Source organism: Camellia sinensis, chromosome 7, assembly GCF_055761805.1.
Source record: "Camellia sinensis isolate YWXY chromosome 7, ASM5576180v1, whole genome shotgun sequence".
Taxonomy (NCBI): domain Eukaryota; kingdom Viridiplantae; phylum Streptophyta; class Magnoliopsida; order Ericales; family Theaceae; genus Camellia; species Camellia sinensis.
Genome location: NC_138967.1, coordinates 200,446,552 through 200,466,626, shown reverse-complemented (window position 1 = coordinate 200,466,626; position 20,075 = coordinate 200,446,552). Strand labels below are relative to the sequence as shown.

At 37.4% G+C, this 20,075-nt stretch overlaps 2 protein-coding genes across 4 annotated transcripts in view; both read left to right on the top strand.

The window, feature by feature from the left end:
- The window catches only part of LOC114312454 (aspartic proteinase 36), a 37,963-nt gene extending 23,615 nt beyond the window's left edge, over positions 1–14,348 (top strand). The window contains exons 8-10 of one of the 3 annotated variants that reach the window (XM_028258677.2): positions 3,475–3,550; positions 6,544–6,615; positions 14,068–14,348. In XM_028258677.2, the coding sequence (XP_028114478.2) occupies positions 3,475–3,550; positions 6,544–6,615; positions 14,068–14,108 (189 nt within the window). In that variant the 3' untranslated portion in view covers positions 14,109–14,348. Of the gene's footprint in view, positions 1–3,474; positions 3,551–6,543; positions 6,616–9,000; positions 9,476–13,456; positions 13,947–14,067 lie in introns of those variants that run through there. The other 2 variants (XM_028258676.2, XM_028258678.2) reach the window with 2 other exon arrangements.
- A 1,521-nt stretch (positions 14,349–15,869) lies between these two features.
- On the top strand, positions 15,870–17,141 carry LOC114312424 (Leucine-rich repeat (LRR) family protein). The gene has a single exon (XM_028258649.2). The coding sequence runs from the start codon at positions 15,870–15,872 to the stop codon at positions 17,139–17,141; it is 1,272 nt and encodes a 423-aa protein (XP_028114450.2).
- The last annotated feature ends 2,934 nt before the right edge of the window (positions 17,142–20,075 follow it).

Genomic DNA, 20,075 nt, shown 5'->3' with positions numbered 1-20,075 from the left:
CGACCTTGTGCACAAGGAAAATAGAGAAAATTGTGACTATATTGATTAAAAACTGGTTTTCCACAAGGCTTACAAACGTATTTATACTAGATAATAGAGACTCAAACTTTGATATTCCCAACACAAAAATAAATGCTAGAAACTCTCCTGTAGACTCTTGTGTCAAATACAAAGAACCTAAATAAATACTAGAAACCCTCCCTTAGACCCTTGTGTCAAATAAAAAGAACCTAACCTTTAGACTTTTATGTTAAGCACAAATTACTAAATTACAAGAATCCAATCAAATAATATATCAAAAATATAAAAATTCTTAAAATCTTGTCCTACATCATCATGTAACAAGTTTAAGTTTTTTTTTTTCCCCCTTAGGTTTGATATACGTTTGTTAGGTTGATTTTTGATAAATCTTGCAACCGACATGGGTTATTACTGAATGTTATGTAGTTTTTGTAATTCAAAACATCGGCTTCGAGCGGTTCTCAACTCAACTAAAGAAGCCTTTGTCCCAATTACTTTGGGTCCGCTTCATGGATCAATTACTTCTAATTTGTAGTCATATCCTCAGTTATGTTTAATATAACCATTTCCTTTTTTTTATCACCTCAAACCCAAGCAGAGAGTTTGATCTTCCCATATTACTTTTAACCTCTTTTTGCTTTTTCATCTTGACAATTCCTTTCTATTTTTATTTTTGTTTTCTCTCTTCTTGTTAGTCAGATGTCACCTGTTTCATTATGTAGTAGGTATGTTGTTTTTTGTCCTGATTCTACTATTCATATTCCTTTTTTTTTTTTTATGCGAGAATCAAAACTTAGTCTTAATTGCTTATCATGCTGGAAAGCATTAGCTCCAACTAAAGATAGTTTAGTTGTTCTCAAAGTAGGGTTTAAAAATATTAGCCCTTTGAAACTTTAGTATGATAATTCTGTTTTCTACTTTTAGTTATCTAGTAACTATACTTTAGTGCCTCCATCCCATTTTGTTTTACATGGTTGACCATGCAAGCAGTTTAAAAGAATTATTGAATAAAAGGTTTACAAAAATGCCCTTTGTCTTATTTGAATAACTTTTTTTGGCACTTAGGATTGTATTTAATTATAAATTTTAAAAGGAAAATAAATTTTTGAAGCATCTTTGAATTACTAGTTGGAGTTATAGCGTTTGCATCAAGTAACCAATCGAGCAACTGATTTACATGAAATAAATTCAAGTTTGAAGAAGCAAGTTGGTTGTTGGACTATCGGTATCTTATTTGGCTAGCATCTTCAAGGAGAAAGTTGAAGATTTGGAGAGTTTACAAGATAAGATATCTTGTTTGGGTTCATTTTGGGTTTTAGTGTCCCTTTTTGTTAAGGGGATTCATTTATTTTTTATTTCTAGAGATTGGAGAGACATTTCTAGCTCATGACATTATTTGTACTTTTCTTTTGATTTTGGTGGACTTCTTGTCCCCCTGTACTTTTTTGTTTCATTCTCTTCTTTTTAATATAACTTTCTTTGTTGTCATTCAAAGAAAAAAGTCGGTTGGACTACCAATTGTACACAAACTCTCTCAATTATAGTACTTGAGCCATTATTCTCTCCATATGATTCGTTGCGGCCATTTAGGAAATCTACCATAGAATTTGTTTAAAATTTTTAGCTATTCCATCAAACTATCATGTTCATATTTTCATGATATTTATTTATTTGTTATTGATTTTTTATTATTATTATAAATAAAATGAAATTTTATTAAAAAAACATCAAGATGATGTAAAGAATATAAAGACACCCAACATGAAAACAAAAGCTTCTAACCAATTACATAATCTAAAAAATCTATAAAGACAAATAAATCCGGATCTACCCTACTCTCCAACCAACTATACAAGGTAACAAGAAATCTATTTTCAAGCCTCGCCATTGAATGAGAAATCTCTTGAAACGTACGCCAATTCTTCTCTAACCAAACCAACCACATCAAACAAAAAGACACCAATAACCACACCTGTCGTCGTCGCTGCCCAACTCGGGCCCTCGCCGCCTAACTCAGGCCCTCGCCAACTCCACAACATTGTTAGCACCCCCCTCGACTAAACCCAAGGGATCCCAAACAGAAAACAAATAAGCCTCCAGAGTAGCGTCGCAACTACACAATAAAAAAACAAATGATCCGCCGATTCTGCTTCAGCACAACACATGCAACACCGGTTCACTAACACATGTCCTCGACAAACCAAATTGTCAATAGTAAAATTCTGCCCTAGAGCAGCCGTCCATAAAAAGAAAACCACCTTAGACGAAACACCCGGTACCCAAACACTCCCCCAAGGAAATGTCCCCAACGCATCCCCCGCCAAACTCTAATAAAAAGATGAGACAGAAAATTGTCCTTTAGTACCTGGTACATTCCAAATCACCACATCTGCCCCCTTCTTGTAATACCCAACCCATACAGGAAACTTAACATCTCCCCCAATTGGTCAATCTCCCAATCCTGCATCCACTGCCGCAACTGAATATTTCAAACAACCACCTCCCCATCCCCCAAACAATCTACCACAGTAACCTCCCTATCCATAACAATATTATATGTCAAAGGGAAATGCTCCTCCAATACAACCTCCCCACACCACCTATCCCTCTAAAATCGAAGCCTCTCCCTTGGCCTCACCCCAAAATTCACCTTCTCCCAAAACTCTCTCCTCCCTAACCATATTCCTTTCCACAATCCCCAACCATGAGAACCACTCACCTCCTCCACTTGCCAATCCCCCCTATCCACTCCAAACTTAGAAGCAATAACCCTTCGCCAAAGACGATCTCGCTCCAAAGCAAACCGCCACAACCACTTACTTAACAGAGCCTTATTGAAAGTCACCAAACTCCTAATCCCGAAATTGCCCTCCTTAGAACAGCAAATCAAATCCCAACCAGTGAAATAATATCTAAACTCCTCCCCCCAATTCCCCTATAGAAAATCCCTCTGAAGTTTTTCCAAACGTCGCTCCACCGAGACAGAAATAACATGCGCCGATATGAAATAAGTTGGAATACTACTCAACACACTCTTAATAAAAGTCAACCTCCCCCCCTTCAATAGATATTGCCTCTTCCACCTTGCCAAATGCCGCTGCACTCACTCTATTACTCCATCCCACACCCCTGTTGCCTTGAAAGTAGCACCAAAAGGTAAGTCCAGCCTACAATTTTTCAACCAAATAACGGACTACCTGATATGGTGGACTTCTTGTCCCCTTTTTACTTTTTTTGTAATATCTTTTTAATAATAATATAGTTTTGTTCCCAATACCAAAAAAATGGAAAAAAGAAGAAAGAAGAAATCAATCTTTGTTGAACATGGCCAAACATCTTGGCTTTGTCTCATCCTATTTTCCATTAGTGCTATTTGACATTTTCATCAATACACTTGCCTATTCTGCATCTGGTATTATATATAATTTTCAAAATTAACGCTAGTCTTTACAGGAAGGTTTATGGTGTATTGGTTGGCAAAACAGTGCAATGCAATCCAGAGATGGGAAGAACATGACACTTTTGGGAGGTATGCACCTACTAATTTTACAGGTTTGCTACCTTTTACTTAAGTTTATAGTATATGGGACAGATTGTGATTTTGAATGCTGTAAAATTTCCCCGGTATCTTCTATGAACTTTGACTTTAAATACAGTTGGTGCTTGAAACTGTGGGGTTTATATTTGACTGGACTTTTCCTATGGTAGGGCCAAATCAAGAAATGGATTTCATTAGAGAGAGAAAATTCAAAAATGGATACAAGAGCTTTTAAGCTCTGAAATATTCAATATCAAAATATTATAAACTGAATAATAAAGGGGCCTAACCACTTATTTATAAGATAAAAGACTCAACTAACTCTAATTAACTCTTATGGCACTAAAACATAACAATCATACTAATTCTAACTACATTAGACTTCCTTTCTAAAGAAAACTTCTTGTCCTCGAGTTGATTAGAACAAAATGACTCAAGACGATGACATCAACAAAATAACTCAAGACAATTACTTATGGAAGCATAATGGACACGCAACGGCGAACAAGACTAAGTAGTTGCAAGTCCTTATTCAAGATCACCCTAGCAAATATCCCTTCAAAACAAGTTCTCATTTATGCACATCAATCGAAGCCATGTTGAAGTGTGAATAGGCCACCCATGTAGCATGCCATTTTGGAAGCATGTCATCAAAATAACACTTCATGCATTGTCCCAAAATAAACTCATTCTTCCTCCACGAAGTCAGGCCAGGTACCAAATCAACACAAAGTGGAACAAATGATTTTGAAGATAGAATACGAAGCATTTCTCGAAAGCAACAATTGTCCAACACCCATGAAACTCCAACTTCATGACTGTCCACCATAATTGTCTTGGAATCGAAGGTGGGATTGCAACCACTTCCTTCATAGGAATCAATGTAAGAGCAAAACTTGCTTCATCAACAAAACTTGCCTTCACTCTCTACAAGAAAGTCATCCTTATCATCATAGTGGTCAAAGATTGGAATCCCACCATATTCACAAACATCAACTTTCTCATAAGCCAATGCCTCACTTTCATTGTCAAAGATGGCAACACCGTGATCATAGTCTTGTTCCACATCTTGATCAAAGATGGGAATATCTTCGTCACAAGTGTAAAGAGTTTGACCACAATCTTTCTTTTGGCCACAACTTTCCTCCATATCTTCTTCACCAATGATAAAAGCTTCCTCCTCATCATATCTTGGTTCAACCACCTTGTCACTAAAGAACGTCTTATGATGATATCCATCATCAAAAGTCTCTTTCATTCCAACATTAGTTTAGAATCCAACTTGGACATAGTCATAGGATGATTGTCCGATTGTAAAGCCGCTTTGGTATTGATGTCTGGAAGTTGAAATGCCCTTCTTTTGTTGCTTCTCAACCAACAAAGGTAGGATGTGATTAGAAGGTAAGAAGTGCTCCTTGAGCTTCTTTCTCATCTTCCTCCACTAACCTTTTCTTGGCCTTTTCTTTGCCTACCAACTTGTAATTGTTTCCACCAATTGGAGGCTCTACCTTTGAGGCTTTGAGAGACAACTTTCACCTTCTTTTCGTCCGGCACATCATGGCACTCCAAATGACTCTCAGCGGTGTTCTTTTGAAGTTCTTTTGATTCTTAAAGATCAATTCAGTCAAGGTGCAGAAAACACAGTTAATGTAGCAGCTCTGGTCAACTAGTCTTAAGGACTGGTCCACCTGGTTGACTAAGTTAGTGTGGAGTTGACTAGCTAGCAGCTGGACAGATTGTAAGCTTTCGGCTTTGATTTGCTTTAAGGGGAGCTCTTGAACTGGGTCGCCCTTTTATGTGCTTTACTGGTCCTGTCCGAATTTAGATTTACTAAATCGTTAGCTCTATCTCCCTAAGTTCTTAAGAGTTCAACTTATTAGATTGATTTATAATAGTTCTAGGTTAATTCACATTGAGTTTTACATAAGAGATTTTGGTCTTATTATTATTAATAAGGCTTCTCTCTTGATCTGATGCTTAGCCTTGTTCTCCTTGACTCAGTTGCTCCGCTTTGAAGTAAGTCTTCGAGTCTTATATGAGCCTTCCAAATTCCCTTTTGATTTGGCAATGAAGCACACCTTGAAGCTACAATCGAAGTCATGAAATTGCTAACCCACACCATTCCTTGCATGTACAAACTTAATGATAGTGCAAGCTTTTTTCTTTTTTAGCGCGCGCTCGCGCGTGTAGGGAAGGAGAATTAAATGTAGAACAGCTAGTTTAATGAAAATTTTGAAATTAATTTGCATTGTGTTATTTTCCCTGGTCTTACAAATTTTCTTTCCCTAAAAATAAATGAGAAAAGAAATGGTCAAATTCCTCAAATGTCTATTTTTGGTTTCCTTGAGTTATTACATATGGAAAAGAGGAAATTAGGATAGTAGAACCAAAAGCTATAGAAGTCACAGTCCAAACAGCATCTCCAAAAGGGCCAACTTTTGATGGCATTTTATATATTCATGATACCTAATCTTCCAAATGAATAAATGTTAACCCTAGGTGCTTGGATTGTGCCTTATCCTTCTTGGCTCTACCATGTCAACTTTCCCCCTTCCCTTTGTATCACAACTTGGCAAGAAAATAACTGTGGCCTTTTTCCACATCGACGTTGGTATACAAGTATCTAAGTTTATCACTTTTCATTTGAAAGGTAAATCTAGTGATTTGCCAACTGCAGAAAACTTTGAAGGATATGAAACTCATAAATATATATGAATGAAAAATTAAAATAAAACCATCAGACGGCAATATGTAATCTTTCCCAGATAAATTTACTGTGACGATTCTGATTTTGTCAACCATTTGATAGCCAAATATTAGGTCTTGACACTTTAATTTCTATCTTTTGTTAGTTTTAATCATCATGAGATTTTTTGAGCCATTTCTGTTACAGTAAATCTGTTATAAACTGATTGATGATATTTTTCGCTGTAAGAGAGACTTTGTTGATTCTGCTAAACCCTTAATTTACTTTAATTCTGCAGACTTAGTACTCTCAAACAAGTTGGTCGTGTATGATCTTGAGAATCAGGTCATTGGATGGACTGAATACAACTGTGAGTATCTCTTCCTGTTTCTCTTTCCTTGTATATTAAATAGCCTTTTCTTTTCTTTGTTTTATATTCTAAAAAAAAAGCTAATGTTAAAGAAGTTCTATGAATTCCTAAATATTGTTAATTCTTAGATTTAATTTTTTTATAATTTTCAGACTGTTCTTTCACTCCTTTTTCTTACACATTTTCATATTCATCCCTGCTAAATTCTTTAACCATGGTATGAAGTTTGATCATGTAAATCACTTGTAATCACATATACCAATTGTTGCAACTTTGTTATTGCAACCCCAAGTGAAGGATGTCACAAAATAATATCTCGCTGATTCCAAGGTCCAACCACAGGGATTAGTGTATCCAAAACAATATGCAAAAGGTTAGGTGTGTACCTAATCTTTCCCCTCTCAAACACACATTAATGTGTGGGCCTTTTTTTTTTTCCAACTTTTGTATTGTAATCCCTAGTGCATGATGTCGAGATATAATATCTTGGTGAGTCTGAGGTCGAATCACAGGGATTGGTGTATGAAATGATTTTATTTGTTTGCATGATTTTAGAGATTTAAACAGGTAACAATAAAGTTAGGAAAAACAATATTGAAAAGTCTCTAAGGTATCAAAGACCCTCTACCAATGTTTCCTTTAAAATATTTCAAATTTAGTTTGTATAACTCAATTGAGGAATACACAAATGGTATAATCAATTAGAAGATAAGAACAATTATTTCATAAAATATATATATATATATATATATATCAAAAGATTGATTATTTTGTTTGATTGATCACATAATAAAACCTAATTGTTTGGGGAATTCCAAATGTCTACAGTGCTCGGAGTCGATAATAGAACAAGGGATTATTTTGAACAAAATTTTCCAAAAAAATAATTAAACCAATCAATCAACATAATCTAACATTAAAAAACCATTATTGAATCATATGAACACTCACAAAGAATCCATTAGGATGAAAACCCCTGGCCTTAGCAAAGAAGTTTAGAACTCTATGAAGAAGAAAGAGCAACTTTGTATTCAAAATAATAAGGTGAAGATCTCCCAATACTGAGTCTTGACATGTATTTTAATAAATGGGAAACTCTTAACCGTAGTTTGACAAGGAAAGGAAACCTTTTGCTAAAAATGTAAACGATAGTCTAATTAAAATCCTTCGTGCGACTTTCATGAGGCACCATTCGACTGGAGCACTTACAATTTTTTTGATAAAAAATGCCATTAATTCTTACAAGACCTATTGGACAATAAGTCCACCTATTAGGACCTACATTTAAATCCCTCTAATTTTTTTTTTGGTAAGTATGAGAATTATGTTGAACCTTATTATACTAGCTTCTTTGTTAGAATATCCCATATATTCATGTTTGGAAGTTCTTGAAGATAAATAGAGAGAGAAAATGTCATGATGGTTTGATCATGTTCAACAAACCTGTAGATGCAACGGTAAAAAAGAATGATATAATCACTCTAATTGAAAATGCTTGAGGGAAGGGAAGACCTAAACTGACACGATGTGTGGTAGCAAAAAAAAAAAGAGATTTGAATCTATAACTAAGCTTGACAGGGCAGAAAGATTCATGTAGCAGGCAAAGAGAATTTTTTTTTACGACATTCTATGGTGGGCTTGGCCATGTCTAGCATGTGGTGGCTGCATGATTTAAGCAAGACAATAAAACAAAAACCAAAAAAAAAAAAAGGATTTTTAGCCTTTAGTGTTTCAGCCTTTGCTGGTGTTGCTTTGCTGTCCAAAGGTGCATGGTTTAATGAGCAACTGTGGTCTAGATTGCCGGAGTTGTTTGGTCCAAGTGCTTCAGCACATTTTGCAGTTCAATGGGAGAAAAAAAATTACAAACAGATTGTTAGAGCTCTTGCACTTCAGTGATAGTTTTCAGTGATAGTTTGAAAATTGTCACAAAAAATGTTGCTAATTATAAGTTTTAGCGACAGTTTAAAAAATTGTCACAAAAAAGTCAACTTTCAGCGACAGTTTGAAAATTGTCACAGAAAAACGTCACTAATTGTAAGTTTTAGAGAATTTATAAAAGTCATGACAAAAAAAAAGTCACTAATTGTCAGTTTTTAGTGAGATGTCAATAATCGTCAAAAAAAAAAAAATTTAGCGACGAGACTTATTTTCAATAGGACTTGATAGGAATTAAGTTCAAATATTAAGACCTATTAATAATTTATCCAAAAAAATAAAGTAAAAGATCCTGCATCAAAATCATAACCATTAATTTCACAAGGCAATTGCCGTTGTGTGTGGGATTGTCCTATTGACGGGGATTTCATTATCTAAGAAGGTAATCACTTTTCTCCATTTAGAATTAATGAATTGGGCTGGATAAGTCAAATGTCTCCTTTACTCAAGGCATGGGAGCATGAGAAGATAAGTGATTGGAATGCCATGAGAGTGTCCGAAAGGCTTTCAAGTGGAAGCTCACACCTTGCCTTGCTAGATTCCAGCAAATACCATTCCAACTCTGCCGTTAGAAGTTTCGTAACATTGCATTTGTCATCTACAATCTGAAGTTTGCTTTGAAGATCTCAAACAGTAAAGCAATTCACAGGTATCAAAAGAAGGATTCTATGTATCTAGCTCCTGCACTATGTCCTCGCTATCACCATCACCTTTTAATTTTTGTGAGTTGCAGCCAGCCAAAAAGTCCACTCTTACTAGCCAAACCATTAAAGGATAATAACTATAGAACCTGCTTAGTTTTTTTTTTAAACTTCCTTTTCATATGTTTATCATTACTGAAAGAACTTCATTTGAGGACAATCTCAGATTTGAGTTTGAAATGTCTTGCTGAGCTGGAGTGAAATGGTTGATTGCTCTTTCCTCAGTTTATGATTATACTTGCATTGGAGCTTCAAAGAGAGATCACTCTATCAACTGTTTCTAATGGATAGCTAAACTTTTCAAATTTTCTATTTTGTTTTTGCTACATTGGAGGCCGTAGCTTGGGGGAAGGAGGAATCAAAACCTTGACCATCCTAATGAGATGCTAGGGTTTTGGCCAACTAAGTTGGCCCTAGTTGATTAAAATTTATTTGGTGATTGAGGTTTTGTTTTTCCCCTAGAAGATATCGATACAATAATGCTATTATGATGATGATCATATTTTGTTTACCACGGGATGTGCTACATTGTAAAATTTAATGTATAAAGAGAAATAGAGAGAGAATAAATTGTATGTATTATTGATTGATATATTGATTGATTAATTACAAGATTCCTATACAATCTATATATAGAAGAAAATGTGGTAGTAGGTGTAGTGGAGGTGATAGTGGGTTAGGTGAAGTGGAGTGTGTAGTGGAGTAGGTGAAGGTAAAGATGGGAATATAGAAGAAAATGTGGTAGTAGGTGTAGTGGAGGTGATAGTGGGTTAGGTGAAGTGGAGTGTGTAGTGGAGTAGGTGAAGGTAAAGATGGGAAATTCTAACAGCCCCCCGCAAACTCAAGGAGGAGAGAAACTAACCAACTTGAGTTTGGAGAGAGTAACAAAACAAGAAAATACATAAAAATAAAAAAGGATAGGAGACACTGTATGGTCGTGTCAGACCGTTGGTGAAGACACTGAAAGGTGGTGTCATAACGTGGTAGAGGACACTGTATGGTGGTGTCATAACGTTGTAGATGACACTGTATGGGGGTGTCATAACGTGGTAGAAGACACTGTATGGTGGTGTCAGACCGATGTAGAAGACAGTTTATGGGGTCATGTCGGACCGTTGTAGAAGACAGTTTATGGGGTCATGTCGGACCGTTGTAGCAGACAATGTTGTGATAGTTGTTGTGACAGTTTACGGAGTCTTGCTGGACCCTTGTAGAAACTAACCGGAATCAATGTCGGGACAGTTTACAGAGTCTTGTCGGACCCTTGTAGAAACTAACCGGAATCTATGTCGGGACAGTTTACAGAGTCTTGTCGGACCCTTAAAAAGTTGCACCCTCAAAAGGTGTGCCCAATTTTGTCAAAAGGCGTGCCATCAAAAGGCGTGCCCAATTCATCAAAAGGCGTGCCATCAAAAAGCGTGTCCACTTTGTCAAAAGATGTGCCATGAAAAGGCGTGCCAGTTTGTCGGGCGGCAAGAGGCGCGCGATACGCGTGGCTGCCTCGGCTATTTAACCAAGACGAAGGCTGAGGCTGAGGCATACCATTCTGAAACCTCTGAAACCAACCCTTCGCTGAAAAAACTCTGCCTCTGCGGAGAGAGAAACTGTGGAACACTTTGTTGCCATTCTGTCACCAACCCTTCCGAACATTACCAGTCTGAAATTGCTATTTCGCTGAAACACTTAGCAACCCAAAAACATGGCCTCTTCTTCCCGTCCAGCTACCCAGAACCTGCTCACGCTCTTTCCAGAACTGAACGAGCCCACAAGAGAAATAACTGGTGCGGTGGCCAGTGAACCTCAACCAAACACCTCTGGTTTTGCTCCATTGAACTTTCCGATGCGGTCGGTGGAGCAAAAAATGGCGGTGCAAACTGATATTGAGGCTAATCAGTATACTCTGAAGTCATGCGTGGAAACCATGACGGCGGTCACAAATTTGTCGAACCGGCTGCAGAGTAGGACAAATGAGGTGCAGCATTTAAATTCCCAGCTGGCTCTGCTCCAACGCATGTATAAGGATGCGCGAGCAGAGATCAGTGTGCTAAAGGCAGAAAATAAGGAACTGAAGCGGAAGGCCACCGTGATGTTCCGATTTGGAGGGCCGCCATATGCTGCAGTGGAGGAACAGGGAGGAGGCAACTTGCTTGGTGGTCTAGGAAGCACGGAGGCAACACCGGCAAGGACCACCCAGGACGGAGGCAAGAAGAAAAGACCGGCGGCTGAGTAGAGAAGAAAAATCCCACTGTGGGTGTGGTAGTTTTGTTTTTGTTTGTGTGGGTTTTTTTTTTTTTTTTTTTTTTTTTTTTTTTTTTTTTATGTAAAAGTGTGATCGGGGTTGATCCCCTGATATGAATAAAATGACAAGGTTGTGGAATGTTGTTGGTGTTATTTTGTGGTGTTGTTTTGTTTAATAAGAAAAATAAAATAAAAGAAAATAATGGATAAAGAAAATAGAGAAAAATATTTGTGGATGGGTGATAAGAAAAACAGCAGTTTTTTTTTTTTTTTTTTTTTTTTTTTTTTTTTTTTTGGTGGAATATAAAATAAATAATAATAAGAGAATGGAAAACGGGTGATGCTTACTAACAAGGGATAGGGAAAATATATTATAATAAAATATATATATATATATTAAAATAAAAGAAAAGGGTGAAAGAACGTGGATGAAATAAATTAAGAGAAAGGAGAGATATGATTAAAGTGGGTTTGAAAGTGGGAAAAGATGAGAGAGAGGGATGTCCAAGAAGCTTGTGCTTTTGATAGTTACACATTACCCAAGCTGTATGTGAAGATGCATGTTACTGTCTTACACTTCTGCAGGCTTGGTATTCTTTGTGGGGCACTTGCAACACGTGACATTGAAAATTGTATTCGAAAATGATGACATCTCCAACATGAAACGTCTTGGAAGCAGCCCAGGCCTTGTAATCAATATTCCCAATGATGGTTCAACCAGCGGAGTCCCCAACCTTGTACACTGCTGCCATTGAAACCTTCAAGCCAGCAAACATGGCTACCAACAACAGAGCCACAGCTCTACACCCCACACCCAAATCCATGGCTAAGAGAGAGAGAGCAAATCGGGAAAAAAACAGCAGTGACGAGCAGAAAAGCAGCGCCAGAAACGCCGACGACGACGACGAGTAAGAGTACAACCACGGATATGTGAGAGGCGAGGTGAACGGCGATAGAGGCTAGACGATGATGCGGGTGCCGCCGCCGACATAGCGGAGGAGGGGTGTAAGAAAATGTTGAAGAAGTCAAGGTATGTGTAGAAAATAAGCGGAATAGGTTGAGGTCCGGCGGGCGGCCAAGGCGAGGTTGCCGCCCGCCGGTGAAGCGAGAAATACTAAGGTCTTAACCTTGCTCTGATACCATGTAAAATTTAATGTATAAAGAGAAATAGAGAGAGAATAAATTGTATGTATTATTGATTGATATATTGATTGATTAATTACAAGATTCCTATACAATCTATATATAGAAGAAAATGTGGTAGTAGGTGTAGTGGAGGTGATAGTGGGTTAGGTGAAGTGGAGTGTGTAGTGGAGTAGGTGAAGGTAAAGATGGGAATATAGAAGAAAATGTGGTAGTAGGTGTAGTGGAGGTGATAGTGGGTTAGGTGAAGTGGAGTGTGTAGTGGAGTAGGTGAAGGTAAAGATGGGAAATTCTAACATACATCGATTTGACAAACATAAGTGGTGGGACCAAGTGGTGATACCTTAGATGGAAAACAATTTTTGGTATCCTAGAGGCTTGATCTTTCATTTTTTTTATGACTACCATGCTTTCAACAGTTTGTTCTCTGGGGTTTACACTGGAAAGAATAGCAAGGAGAGGAAAGATGAATGAGAGAAGCAAAAAGTTGTCTCCTCTTTTTTAGTACAGTTATTTACATAACATGGGACATTGCTAAACTATCTCACTTGGTGCATAAGGATTGAGTGATTTACTATGTCCAAGTGCAAAATAGCTTTAGGGTAAGCTTTGCTTAGTCAACAATGCCCAGCACTATGATATCTGACTTTGGTGCTTTAGTTTTAAATGTGAACTGTGATGCTTTTAAAATGATTGATGTTGAATCCTGTTTGGATCTTTAAAATGTTAGACCAAATTAAATTGAAGTTACAATAATCTAAGGAATTGCTTAAATCACTGTTTTTTCTTTTCTTTTCTTTTTTTTCCGTTATGGTGGATTTCAGGCTCTTCAAGCATTAAATTACAAGATGAACTGACAGGATCAGTACATCTGGTAGGTGCTCACTATCTGTCTTCTGCTTGGAGTAAGAGCTCCCAAAGGGCTATAATGTTGTTGTTGGTGACTGCTCTGCTGCACCATTTAGTTCACTGAGATGGCACTAGTAACAGATATGCCAGTGGCATCAAAGTACATGGCAAATTGGGGATTGACTATGATCACATTTGTATCGTTTTTTGCACAACACAGACACAAAAGGATAAATAAGCATCCAATTTCAGCCTTTTCTTTTTTTCTTTTTTTTAAGTTTCTTTTTCTTTTTCTTTTTTCTTTTTTTGGTACTTTACTTGGGGTATTTGAATATTCAGATACAAAGGCATAGTCTTTATACCATTGGCTTTGTATGTAGTTTCGTTGATGTTTGTATATGCTATTTGTATATATACTCACTGACCTTCATAAATAACATGTTAGCATTCAATTTTAATCCTCAACTAGTTGGGTCTGACACAACTATCAAAATCCAAAGATGAATTTTATTTATTTATTATTTTATTTTGTGTGCGTGGGTGTGTGTGTGTGTGTGTGTGTGGGGGGGGGGGGGGTTTCATCTAGTTGGTTGCAGAAAAAGGATGCGGTGTAAGAAACACCAATGAACGCTGATGTTGTGAAGCCAAATGAAAAGTGGGAACTTAGCCAAAGTATTCAAGAGCAAGAGAATGGTGTGCTTGTTCGAATCATTTCAACGTCTTTACCAAGAAAACTCGCATGCACCACCACTATGTAATATATACTAAAATGGTATATTTTTATATCAAAGTTGTTGATATTTCATGTGAATTGAAATCATTATACTATAATGATTTAATAAGTTTCATTGTTTGTGTCTGTTTCAATATAGTAGTTGCAACTCAGATAATAAACCAAATATAAAAATGTGGTCATTCAAATGTGTTGTAGAATTATTACTAGTGTATTTATGTCTTATTAACAAGTTATTTTAGTAATTTTTTGACTTCTTATGAAAAAATGTGCAGAAAAATAGAAAAAGATGTGATAATTTATAGTGATGTTTTTGATTTTTTGGCTAAAACATATAGTTGTCAAACGAGGCCTTAATGCAAACAAGAATGGAAGAGATCAATACGCTATTTGGTTTTAAATTTTCCAAAATAGTTTTTTTGAGTTATTTTTATTTTTTGTGTTTTATTGTCTTTAGTGAACATTTTTTATATTTTAGTTAAATTTTTTTTTTTTAATTTTTAGATGCACCTAATCTAAATGTACATAAAAAGTTAGATTTTTGTGAAATTTTTTTTTAAAAATCAAAAAAAAAAAATACAATAATGTATTGAATTTTTTTATTTTCTGTTTTCGTATTTATAGATTAAGTAGATCTATAAAAGTTTAAAAAAAAATAATAATTATTGAAATATTTAAAAAATTTAATAAAAATCAAAGAATATATAGATTGAAAATTCGAAAATTATTTTTGAAAAATCAAATTTAAAATTAACAGTTGATTAGGAATATTTTGATTAAATTGTAATTATTACGATCCTTTTTTCTTATTAATATTTAGTTTTCCTGTTTTATGCATTCTTATTCTTCCTATTTAGATATTTTTTTGTTAGCAAGAATTAGAAGGTATTTGATCAAACTAAAAATCAAGTAATAAAAATTTGACATTGAAATTTTTAAGTTGGAAAATTATTTGATAAAAATTTCAATGTTGAATTAAAACAAGTTGTATGATATGTATACAAGATGAAATTTAAAACTTAATATTTTCAAGTTTTCTCTACTGATTTTTATATTGTAGTAGTGATTTGTCTAATATTATAATAGTGAGGTCGTAATAAAGGAATAATAGTTGTGGTGATGGTAGAGGGGTGGTGCATCAAACAAATGCGGCTCAACTCAAGCATGAAAAAGACAACCCACTTTCCAAATAATAATGCTATATAATGAATTTGATTACAAGAGCCACTGCCATAACAATACTAAAAGAATAATGCCATACCATGAATTTCGAATTTTATTTATTTATCAAATTTGATTAGAAGCCACTGCCTTAATAATATTATATGGGGCACTATTATTTGATAAAAGTCTTCCACGTACAGGTTCTATTATGCGACACTTTCCATGCTTTCAACCAACTTTCAGGATATATGATTTTCCGTGCCCCCAATTTCTTGGCATGCTCACTGAAACTTTAGTCTGAAATAATCTTTCACGTACAGGTTCTTGAAATGAGCCTTTATTTATTCAGACTAGGAAATGATCTTTATTTCACCTCCATGCCAAATGCTCAATATTAAGAGTTTGGAAGAGCCAATTCAATTCCAAAACCACTAACCAGCAGGATTGAGATTGAGATTGAGATTGAGATAGCATCCCGTAGCCTTGATCTAATGGCCAGACCAATGCATTCCACATTTGCTGCTTTTTGCTTGTTCGCAGTCCCTATCACCGTAGTCTTGATTTTCATTCCATGGTTGGTGGCGTTGGTTGAGTCGGTGACTCTACAATCGGATATAGATGCTCTTCACAGCGTGAAGCAAGCAATTGATTCCAACACAATTCCAGCATCTTCATTTCTTAAAACTTGGAACTTTCAGATGGATCCATGCGAGAATCCGGGGCCACACTTTCTAGGAATCTTATGCACAGTTCCTGTTGACAACTCAAGCAGCACCAACCGAGTATTAGCACTCAATCTCGACCAAGCTGGATATGATGGATTTTTGTCGCCGGCAATCGGCAACCTCACAGAGCTCACCACACTTGACCTCAACAAGAACAATTTTAGACGCCCCATACCAACTACCATTACCAATCTAGTGAAGCTAAACACACTTTCACTCTCTGAAAATTTTTTCACCGGCAGTCTCCCTCCAAGAATCGATAGGCTCAAGAGCCTTAGGGTTCTGGATGTTTCACACAATGTACTGTCCGGCTCAATCCCGAGACTGCTTTTTTCTGAATTAAGAAGCTTAACTGTCTTAAAATTGTCGAACAATCTATTCACTGGTAGAATCCCTGTAGTCATTGGATTATGGCAGCTTGACACCTTAGATCTTAGTAGAAACCACCTCTCTGGGAATTTGTCACAGTTTCCTCCGAACTTAAGAACACTTTTACTAGGCCACAATACTCTCTCTGGCAGTATTTCACCAGTAGCGAGGCTTAAAAACCTCCAAGCATTAGATCTGAGTGCTAACAGGTTTTCTGGTTCAATAAGCCATGAAATCCTCACATTACCTAATTTGAATCATGTAAACCTTTCGATTAATAGCTTCTCAATGATGAAGGTGATGAAAAATTCTGGGAGAGCTACACAGCTTCAAGTGCTTGATGTGTATCGTAACCGTTTGCAGGGTCGTTTGCCTATGAATTTAGTCACTTATGACAACTTAACAGCAATCAATCTGGGGAACAACCAATTTTCTGGCCAAATTCCAGTGGAATACGGGCAAAAAATGGCCAACAAATGGAGAAGTTTGTTCTTGGATCACAACTTTCTGGTGGGAAGTCTGCCACCTCAGTTCAGCAATAATGCAGCAAGGATCAGGGGCAGTCTTGCACAAAACTGCCTCAATTGCCCGGGGAGAGTCCACTTTTGTCATGGAGGGCAAAGACCAGTTTCAAAATGCGTCCACCAGAATGGTGGTCACAAAGGGTGAGAAACTTTTGAGGGCTAAGCTGTTAGGTAATGTTTAAGGGATGTCTTCTAAGATTTTACTATTGCTTTTTTAGTGAAGGTGGTTTCCTTGTATTCATAAGCAGAAATTTATGCTTCTAATGAATAACAAATAATAATAGTTCTGTAGTACTACTTCCTATCCAATTCCAAAAGTTATAACTCATGTTTCAACTAAAAAGTGTACGTGTATGTAGTACTTAAAACAATGAGCACTGGAACATCAATATGAATAGATAACATCTGTACTCAAACCTATTTGTTAAAATTCAATGTATAAAGAGAAATAGAGAAATTGATGTATTATTGATTGATGATATTGTAAATTACAAATGGTGAGGTGCTCTTTATATAGGAGATGTAGTAGGTGAAGTGGGTGGAGTAGGTGTAGTAGGTGATGGAATAGGTGAAGTGGGTGAAGTAGGTGATAGGTTTTAACAGCCCCCCGCAAACTCAAGGGGGATAGGAACTAACCAACTTGAGTTTGGAGAGAGTAACAAAACAAGAAAATAGACGAATACATAAAAGAAAAGAGGATAGGAGACACTGTATGGTCGTGTCAGACCGATGGTGAAGACACTGTATGGTGGTGTCATAACGTTGTAGAGGACACTGTATGGTTGTGTCATAACGTTGTAGAGGACACTGGATGGTTGTGTCAGACCGATGTAGCAGACAATGTTGTGACAGTTGTTGTGACAGTTTACGGAGTCTTGCTGGACCCTTGTAGAAACTAACCGGAATCAATGTCGGGACAGTTTACAGAGTCTTGTCGGACCCATGAAGGAGCTAACCGGAATCAATGTCGGGACAGTTTACAGAGTCTTGTCGGACCCCTTAAAAAGTCGCACCCTCAAAAGGTGCGCCCAATTTTTCAAAAGGCGTGCCATCAAAAGGCGTGCCCAATCCATAAAAAGGCATGCCATCAAAAGGCGTGCCATCAAAAGGCGCGCCCATGTTGTCGTCGAGCGCCGAGCGGCGCATGATGCGCGTGTCTGCCTTGGCTATTTAACCAAGGTTGAGGTGGAGGCTGTGCAAACCAGTCTGAAACCGCCGAACATTTGCATTCTGAAATACTCTGTAAACACTCTGTAACCAATCCTTCTCTGAAAGCACCAGTCGGAAATCGCTGCTTCGCTGAAACACTCAGCAACCCAAAAACATGGCCTCTTCTTCCCGTTCAGCTACCCAAAACATGGCCTCTTCTTCTCGTGGTCTGCTCACTCTCTTTCCCGACCTCAACGAGTCCACAAGAGAGATAACTGGTGTGGTGGCCCGTGAACCTCAACCAAACACCTCTGGTTTTGCTCCGTTGAACTTTCCGATGCGGTCGGTGGAGCAAAAAATGGCGGTGTAAACTGATATTGAGGCCAATCAGTATACTTTGAAGTCATGCGTGGAGACCATGACGGCGGTCACAAACTTGTCGCACCGGCTGCAGAGTAGGACAAATGAGGTGCAGCAGTTAAACGCCCAACTGGCTTTGCTCCAACGCATGTATAAGGATGCGCGAGCAGAGAAAAGTGTGCTAAAGACGGAAAATAAGGAGCTGAAGCGGAAGGCCACCGTTATGTTCCGATTTGGAGGTCCTCCATATGCTGCAGTGGAGGAGCAGGGAGTAGTGATCGTGCCCAATGGAGTGGGAAACACGGAGGCAACACCGTCAAGGACCGCCCAGGACGGAGGCAAGAAGAAAAGACCGGCGGCAGAGTAGAGAAGAAAAAATCCCGCCTGTGGATGTGGTTGTTGTGTTTGTTTTGTTTTGTTTGTTTGTTTGTTTTTTTTTTTTGGTGTAAAATTCGGATCGGGGTTGATCCCCGGCATGAAGAAATGACAAGTTTGTGGAATGTTTTTGTTTTGGTGTTATTTTGTGTTGTTGTTTTGTTGAAGAATAAAAATAAAATAAAATAAAAAATAGATAAAAAAAATATTTTTGGATGAGTTATTTGAGAAAGATCGGTGTGAGGTGGATGATGGATGTTTCAAAATAAAGTTGGGGGTAGTGACCCTGCAAAAGATATATTATTATAGAGTGGGTATTTGAAAGAGATTAAAAGTGTTGTGGAGAAAATAAATAAAAAGAAGTGATTTTGAAATCAAATGGAGGAGAGAGAGGGGACAAGCCCATGTGATAAAGTGGAGAGAGAGGGTGTTATAGTATAATAAAAAAAAAGATATATATATATATATAATAAAGAAAGTTGGAGAGAGTGGGAAGCATAATAATGAGTCATGAGTCTGAGTTCAACAAGGGGCAGTGCTTTATAATAAGAAAAAATAAAGGTGAGGTAGTGGATGTGTTTGGGAACTGCGTGTGAAAGAGTGTTCAGTCTGGGGCAGTCAATGGTCAAAACCCAGAATGTGTGTGCACGGTGTTGTGTGTAGGTAGTATCCATGCATGCTGGGTCTGTGTATGATCAGAGAGAGAGTGCCGTGGGTGTGTGTAGCTCCAAGCATTTTTGCTTTCTGCAGTTTATCGTCTTGTACATCAACAGCTATGATCTCAGAGGCACCAAATGCCCGTGCTATCTGCAAACAACTAGAACCAACACCCCCAATGCCAATCACAGCAACGGTATCCCCAGGACGAACCTCAGCTGCATGAGCCATAGCACCATATGCGGTAAAAACTGCACATCCCAAAATAGCAGATTCTGTATACGGCAATGTGTCGGGTAGAATGCACAAACCATGTGCTGGCACGACACAAAAATCAGCAAGGCCACCCATGCACACAACACACCCAGCACAAACACACATAGACACACGGGTTAGGAGGGAGAAGACACACACCCTCATAACAAATACAGCAGCAACAGCAGCAATTGCTCGGACTCGGAACGCACTCTGGTATGCTACAACAATCTAAGGTTCCGATGCAGCAACAAACCCAGCAGAGTTCTGCAATTTTATTGCC

Bases quoted from the DNA above. Each gene is read 5' to 3' on its own strand.
- LOC114312424 (XM_028258649.2), top strand. From the start codon at position 15,870: ATGGCCAGACCAATGCATTCCACATTTGCTGCTTTTTGCTTGTTCGCA.